Source organism: Tyto alba, unplaced genomic scaffold (assembly GCF_018691265.1).
Source record: "Tyto alba isolate M040663 unplaced genomic scaffold, T.alba_DEE_v4.0 Super-Scaffold_15, whole genome shotgun sequence".
Lineage (NCBI taxonomy): Eukaryota > Metazoa > Chordata > Aves > Strigiformes > Tytonidae > Tyto > Tyto alba.
Genome location: NW_024881277.1, coordinates 7,163,896 through 7,171,982, shown reverse-complemented (window position 1 = coordinate 7,171,982; position 8,087 = coordinate 7,163,896). Strand labels below are relative to the sequence as shown.

Sequence of the window (8,087 nt, the reverse complement as noted above, 5' to 3'; positions counted from 1 at the left end):
ATCAGCCCGTGAGGATGGAGAGATATCAGTAAGGGTAGGAAGATGGTCAAGTGAGAGCAAGGCTGGTAAGCACGGTCGATGTCCGGAGACTTCAAGAAAACAAGTGCAGGCGTAGGCCACCATAGGAGAGCCTGTGGTGGAGATGGCCAAGGGAGCTGACAAGGTTGAAAGCCCCCAGCAGAGCTGAGCTCTTCCTCCTGTTGGCTCTGGCTGTTGGCTGTGTCATCAAGGCCTACCAGGAGACACCTAATCCTTACAGCACTGGGGCCTCTTGGCCCCCTTGTCTCCACCCAAGAGCCTGGCATGTGTCCAACCACAATCCTGCCCTTGGCATTGCACATCCCCACAAAACTCTGCCCCAGGAAGAGCCCTGAGCCGTGGGTGTAGGACAGCATCTCCTTTCCCAGGGGCTGGAGCCAGGGCTGCTCTTTGGCTTGATAAAATGCATCCAGGCTTACTCAGCATCAGAGCCACCTTTACATTGACTCTGCCTCCAGTTTTCTGCTCTAACCAGCCCACAGGTTTGCTCTGGCAGTAAAGTCCCTCTGGGGGACCCATTAATGCTCCAAGAAACTTGGGCATTTACATCTGACTTTGCCTTCTTGAGAGGTTTCATCAGCTTTCTCTCAGGGTCATGGACTGGGCACCAAGCCCACCTGAGGGATCATTAAAATGCCTTGGACTGGTCCTCTGCTGCTGAGCTGGTCCCAGCTGCTGGGACAGAGGGAGCTGATGGCAAGCGGGCAGTGCTGCAGAGAGACAGCTCTGCCCAGGAGCAGCTCCTCTGCAAAGCGCAGCAGGATGAAGGGCACTCCTGGGGTATCTCAGGGAGATGAGCGAGGGAGATTAAGAGTTTAAAGGTGGTCAGGACTGGGAGGATGACTGAGAGTTCAAAGGAGGAGAAATCTTTACAGCCCTTGACACGGTAAGTCTCTGGGTGCAGGGTGATGTGTCTGTAGTTCCTGGAGGCATCTCCTGAAGCTGACACAGCCCACAGCTTATGGGATCTGCAAGGAGGGGGCTCTTTTTAGGCAATTTTGAATAGCTGTGAAGACACAGTGTGCAGGCAGGGGTGCCCAGGGCTGTCCTTCCCAGCAGGGTCCCTGCACCCCAGGGGGACTGTGTGCTGGGGCAGGGACTCTGCCGCCTGCCAGGGTCAGCCCTCAGCCTGCCCGGGGAGCTCCCCACGGCACTATGGGGAGAAACTGTGGGGGGAAGGAGAGACCCCCGCCAGGGCAGGCTCCTTCTGCTCTGCAGAGGGTGCTGCTGCGTGGATCAGGGATGCTCACAGCTCCAGATCACCTCTAGGACATTGGCATTTCAAGAGGAAGTTCAAAGCAGGGGCCACCTTAAAAATGTGAACCTTTCTAGGCTCTATGATCTCATGTTTCTTCTAAGAAAACATAGAAAGGGGCGGTGAAATTTTAATATGTCACTGAGACTCCTGAACTGTTAAACTGAGGGATCAACACATTTGCCAGAGACTTTATGAAGTGCCTTCACCTACTCCTCTACTTACAGACACACCAGCATCACCTTTGAGGGTTCTGGTTTTGCCTGCTGTTCTCCTTTGTATCTGGAAGTAGGGAATGAGCCTGGGCAGTGCCCTATTGCCAGGAGGGGTCTGCAGGGCAGAGCTGAGCACACAGAGGGTGGGATGCGGGCTGGAAGCACTGTCAGGGTGCTGACATGGGGACACAGAAATGGCTCCTGGCAGAAAACAGCTCCAGGGAGCAGAGAGCCAGGACTTGCTCCAGCATTCTCTTGAATCTGTACTAGGGCACAGGGAACCTTTTTGTCCCTCAGGTCTCCGCTGTGTTCAGTCTGAGAGAAATGTGAAAGATGAGGATTTCTATCCCTTCAAAGATTGACCCCTCTGAAACATCACAAATCTGAGCTCATGTAAAGGAACTGAATATATTACCCCCAAAGAAAGAGAAATAATTTTGAGGAGACTTTTTGGTAAACAGCATAAGATTGAATAAAAGAAGTCTGTCCTAACTTGTCAATGTCTTCTAGTTCAATCTCCCTGCCTGCAGTGAACAAATGTCCAACAGCAGCTCCATCACCCACTTCCTCCTCCTGGCATTTGCAGACAGATGGGAGCTGCAGCTCCTGCACTTCTGGCTCTTCCTGGGCATCTACCTGGCTGCCCTCCTGGGCAACGGCCTCATCATCACCACCATCGCCTGTGACCACCACCTCCACACCCCCATGTACTTCTTCCTCCTCAACCTCTCCCTGCTCGACCTGGGCTCCATCTCCACCACTCTCCCCAAAGCCATGGCCAATGCCCTCTGGGACACCAGGGACATCTCCTACTTGGGATGTGCTGCACAGGTCTTTTTCTTTGTCTTCTTGATAACAGCACAGTTTTCCCTTCTCACCATCATGGCCTATGACCGCTACGTTGCCATCTGCCAACCCCTGCACTACGGGACCCTCCTGGGCAGCAGAGCTTGTGTCCACATGGCAGCAGCTGCCTGGGACACTGCGTTGCTCTATTCTCTCCTGCACACTGCCAACACATTTTCCCTACCACTCTGCCAAAGCAATTCCATAAACCAGTTCTTCTGTGAAATCCCCCAGATCCTCAAGCTCTCCTGCTCAGGCTCCCACCTCAGAGAAGTTGGGCTCCTTGTGGTTAGTGCCTATTTACCATTTGGGTGTTTTGTTTTCATTCTGATGTCTTATGTGCAGATCTTCAGGGCCGTGCTGAGGATCCCCTCTGAGCAGGGACGGCACAAAGCCTTTTCCACGTGCCTCCCTCACCTCACCATGGTCTTCCTGCTAATCAGCACTTCATTTTTTGCTTACCTGAAACCCCCTTCCATTTCTTCCCCATCCCTGGACCTGGTGGTGTCATTTCTGTACGCCGTGGTGCCTCCAGCAGTGAACCCCCTCATCTACAGCATGAGGAACCAGGAGATGAAAGACGCACTGAAGAAGCTGATTCAGCCAATTGTCTCAGCAGGGATAAGATGCCCATGTCTCTTCAGAAGTGATTTGCAACTCTTATCTTAAACCTTCTGTGCAGTAAGCATTTTATTTGTGAAACTCTTGTTTGTTCCAAAATGTCTCCATCCACTCCTCTTTCTCAGAGACATGAACCAGCCTCTCTGACAGAGAGGCTTTTGTGCATGTGTCTGGTAAGACAGTACAGCTGGCCTCCCATGTTGCATATCCACAATAAAAGAGGCTTGTCTCAGTGCCGATGTCTGGAGGTTGGTCTCTTCTTCCAAAGCTGAGGTCAGGAACAGGCTGAAGGAATTGCCCCTCTGAGCGTGCTGCTGTGCTGGGGTTCTCCAGGGGTTCAGGGCAGGAGGGCATGGGGGGATGTGTTAGGGAATAGGCCTGTGCTGCCCCTTCACGTGGGGGTGCCCAGTGCAATGGAAATGATGGCTGATCCATGGGGATCTCCCTGGGACCATCTCCCCGTGGCTTTCAGCCACCACTGCCCTGCAGAGCAGCACCGCCAGCTCAGGGCCGTGCCTGAGGTGACATCCCGCGACAAGAGCAGACCTATTTCTGGAGGCACCAGTTTGGGCAGCTTTTCTCTCGCTGGCACAGCAGGAGCTGCCTGGGGAGCCCCCAGTGCAGGAGTCTTGTGCTGGGGAGAGGGACAGGCACAGAGGGGCTGCCAGCACTGGGCAATCAGGATCTCTTGGAGAGAAGAGCAGCAGAGAGAGGGAGACGCTGGCCTGCGTCTGCTCATGGCATGGCTGGCCCCAGCCCTGGGGCTGATGGGGAGGCTGAGAGCCCTCTGTGCCCCAGGAGCTGCTGTGACCTTCCGAGGGGCTGGGGCTGTGGGGTGAGTGCCCAGAGCTCTGCAGCACCCCCTAGCCTATCTCGCTGGTCATTTCCAGCACTGGCTGCTCACCCGGGTTTATGGGTGAGCGTTGCTGCTAAACCATCTCCATCCTCCTGCTGGTCTCAGTGCCTGTATGGGGGGACCGGCCAGCCCTGCCTGGCCTCTCTCCTGGTGCAGACCCTGGCAGACCCCAGAGAAGGGCTGTCTGCACTTGCTGTGAGGTTGCGCTCTGTCCTATTTTTCCATGGACAAAGGAAAAAAACACTGACCACATGAGCAGAACACTTGCCCTTACAGTACATGGATGACATTTTAGTAGATACTGAAAAAAAGTCGACCTGTATTCAGCTAACCATTGAACTCTTAAAATTTTTGGGAATTAATGGCTATAAGATGTTGTCCTGGGTTGAGTGAGTGGTGGAGTTTTTGGTGGCAGGGGAGGGGGCTATCGGGGCGGCCCCCTGGGAGAAGCTTCTCGAAGCTCCCCCAGCTCCACGTCAGCTCCACTTCTGTTTGGGAAATTGAGCCAATCGGCTGCACCTCTGCGATAACGTATTTAAGAAGGGACGTGGTGACGGGCAGTTGGACTTGTGAGGAGGAGTTGCTGCAGCTGCATGAACACCAAGGTCAGTGGAGGAACGGAGGAAGAAAGGAGGGGGGAGGTGTGCCGTAGCAGAGACCCTCCTGTATCCTGTGGTGAGACGGCAGGGCGGCCCCCCCCTGACACCCATGAAGATCTACGGTGGAGCAGACATTGATTTACAGCCTGTTGTTCCTGCTCAGCTGATCAAGGTTCTGTGCCTGAAGAAGGCCGGGGTCTCATGGAAAAAGGTAGCCCCGCTGCTGTAATTCAGTGCTGGGAGGATTGCAGCATGCGGGGGAGTCCCACGCCGGAGCAGCTCGGGAAGGGCTGCAGCCGTGGGAGGGAATCCAGTCGGAGGAAGTTAGTGACCCATGACGGAGCAGTGTGGGGAACGCTGCGGCCCGTGGGAGGGACTCATGTCAGAGAAAGTTTGTGGAGGACAGTCTCCTGTGAGAGGGGGACCACGATGGAGCAGGGGGTAACAAGTTTTGGACACTCCCCTCACCGAAGATGAAGGAAGTGGCAGCACTGACTGCACCCCCCCATTCCCTGCCCCTGCGCCACTGGGGGAGGAGGTAGAGATATCGGGAGCAGAGCTGAGCCCGGGAAGAAGGGAGGGGTGGGGGGAAGGTGTTCTCAAGATGTGGCAATGCTTCTCACTGTCCTACTCTGTTATGTGTTGTTAGTGTCTGTAATAAATGTATGTTCTTTTTTTTCTTTCCCCTAACGAGTCTGCCTTTTGCTCGTGATCATGAAAGGGGGATTTTTCCCCATCCCAGTCCTATCTCAAACCCCAAGCCTGGCTCTCTGTCCCTTCTCATTGCCGGAGGGGAAGGGAGAGAGAGGTGCTGCATTGTGGTTGGCTGTCAATCATGCCTAAACCACGACAAACTGTGCAGGAAGACACAGTCCATGTGGGCTACGAAAATGGAAAACCAGGGCAAAATGCCAACTTGGGAAGGCCATGTGTGTCGGAACAAAGAGGAAAAGACTCAAAGGGGATGCCCAGGAAGAACCACATGAAGGAGGAGAAACAGACAATGGGCCTGTGAAATGCAAACTGCTTTTTGAGGTGTGACACCAAAAATTCAGGTGGTGGTGGGGACATCCAATTCCCCATGCTTGTGAGGGATCTCACAGCTACCTGTAAGACCATTGTGGCGGGCAGGTCAGTGCTACATGTTTTGTCTTGTTCTTCGGCTGACGACCTGATCAAAAAGCTCTGTCTGACTGAGCCAGGGGAGAAGTCAGGAGTGGGCTGGGACTTGGGCACTCACCCTACAGCTCCAACACTTCTGAAGGGCACAGCAGCCCCAGGGAGCATCCCAGATAGGGACAGAAGCCTCCTCAGTGTTCCCACTACTTGAGCTGGTCCAAAGGGCGTAAGGAAACAGAGGCCAGGCACTCTCTGTCTGTCCTGCATTCATGCTGCAAGTGATCCCCAGGCCTGGCTGCCTTTGTTCCCCTTCTGCCTTTCCACCAGCCCTGCTGCCCAGGACAGCAGGAGACCCCCTGCCCTGGGGCTCCTCGAGCAGCTTCCACATTTCTCCAGTCTCCTTTCCCCGTGCCTGTTGCATTTTCACTGGCTCCCACCAAAATGCAGGGTCATGGCTTATGGGTATCTGGATTTAGTGCTTTACTCTGGGTGATCCTCACATTTGAGGGGTGTCTCATCTCCTGATTGTCCATTCACTGCCCACACCAGGGCACACAGAGAGTGTTCTTTCTTTCCTGACCCCTCCAGACTCCTTTCCACAGGGAACACTACATGCCATCAGCCCTGCTATATATGTGGCTACCTAAGAGGTAATGGAGAGCTCCTGCAGCATCTACACAGCCCCTGGACACCAGGAATAGTCTTTGAAAGCACCACTTGGTGTCCAATAGATCACACAGTTGCCACAAATTTATCGCCCCAAAGCAGGAAGTAAATATTGAGAAAAGAGATTTTTAAAAGTCCAATTCCTTGGGCTTATTTGTGGCAGCAGCTTTGTTAGGACAGCCCAGCCTTCAGGCACTGCACGCGGGAGACCCTTTTTATTGCTGAGATGCTCTCAGGGAGGCCGGATCTGGTAGAGTGTTCAAGGCATTTGTGAAAGTGTGAGACACAACAGATGAAGCCTCTAGAGAAGTGGTATGAAGCCAAGCAGTTACCTCTTATGGTAATTATCACAAGGGAAAAATAAATCAGAGGCTTGGCCTAAGCCAAGCTCTGGGTACTCTGCAGAGAGGGTGAGGCAGGTTAATGGTGGTGGAACAAGGTGCGTTGGATCAATTCCTTCACGGCATCCTTGAGCTCCCTGTTCTTCATGCTGTATATAAAGGGGTTCAAAACTGGAGGTACCACTGAGTACAGAACAGCCACCACCAGATCCAGGGATGGGGAAGAGATGGCGGGGGGCTTCAGGTAGGCAAAAAATGCAGTGCTGATGAACAGGGAGACCACAGCCAGGTGAGGGAGGCACGTGGAGAAGGCCTTGTGCCGTCCCTGCTCAGAGGAGATCCTCAGCACGTCCCTGAAGATCTGCACATAGGACAGCACAATGAAAACAAAACAAGCAAAGGATAAAAATGCAGTAAACAAAAGGAGTCCAACTTCCCTGAGATAGCTTGAGTCAGAGCAGGAGAGCTTGAGGATCTGGGGGATTTCACAGAAGAACTGGTCCACCACATTGCCATGGCAGAGTGGTAGGGAAAATGTGTTGGCAGTGTGCAGCAGAGCATTGAGGAATCCACTGCCCCAGGCAGCTGCTGCCATGTGGACACAAGCTCTGCTGCCCAGGAGGGTCCCGTAGTGCAGGGGTTGGCAGATGGCAATGTAGCGGTCATAGGCCATGATGGTGAGAAGGGAATATTCTGCTCCAAGGAAAAATACAAAGAGAAAGACCTGGGCAGCACATGCCAAGAATGAGATGACCCTGGTATCCTGGAGCAAATTGGCCATGGAATTGGGGAGAGTGGTGGAGATGGAGCCCAGGTCGAGGAGGGAGAGGTTGAGGAGGAAGAAGTACATGGGGGTGTGGAGGTGGTGGTCGCAGGCGATGGTGGTGATGATGAGGCCGTTGCCCAGGAGGGCAGCCAGGTAGATGCCCAGGAAGAGCCAGAAGTGCAGGAGCTGCAGCTCCCGTCTGTCTGCAAATGCCAGGAGGAGGAACTGGGTGATGGAGCTGCTGTTGGACATGGTCTCCATATGAACCTGGGTGCCTGTACCAGAGGGAAAAGACAGTGACAAGTGAGGACAGACTTCTCTGTGAAAAACCAAAGAAATCCCTCAAATAGTCATGCCCCTTAGACACACTACCCCTCACTTTTTTCCTGCTTCTTAGGACCTTCGTGGACATCCCTGGATATTACTCTGGTTTGTGCTGGCTGGGGGTGCTGTGAAGAGCAGGGCCTGTGGGCTCCCAGATGTTTTGGACAAGCTCTAGGCCAGGATCTGCCTGGGAGCAGGGGGCACGTAGGGGCCAGGTCTCACAGATTTTCTCAGGTGAATTTCCTCTGAACATTAAAGGGCTTGACAAAATCTACAGCCCCAATTCCAAGGAAACTTGACTGCATCAAGGAGTTTCAGGCTTTTGTTTCTGTTTTTTCTTTCAGAAAGCTCTTCCCTACCACCCCACTGCCCCCACCCCAGCCTCATCTCCTCTGGGGACTCTTCTGTGAAATCAGAAATGCTCAGCATCTCTGTTGTGC

At 53.6% G+C, this 8,087-nt stretch overlaps 1 protein-coding gene across 1 annotated transcript; it reads right to left on the bottom strand.

The window, feature by feature from the left end:
- Positions 1 to 6,636: 6,636 nt before the first annotated feature.
- Positions 6,637 to 7,575, bottom strand: LOC122153057 (olfactory receptor 14J1-like). Its single transcript, XM_042789175.1, has one exon. The coding sequence runs from the start codon at positions 7,573 to 7,575 to the stop codon at positions 6,637 to 6,639; it is 939 nt and encodes a 312-aa protein (XP_042645109.1).
- Between the last annotated feature and the right edge of the window lie 512 nt (positions 7,576 to 8,087).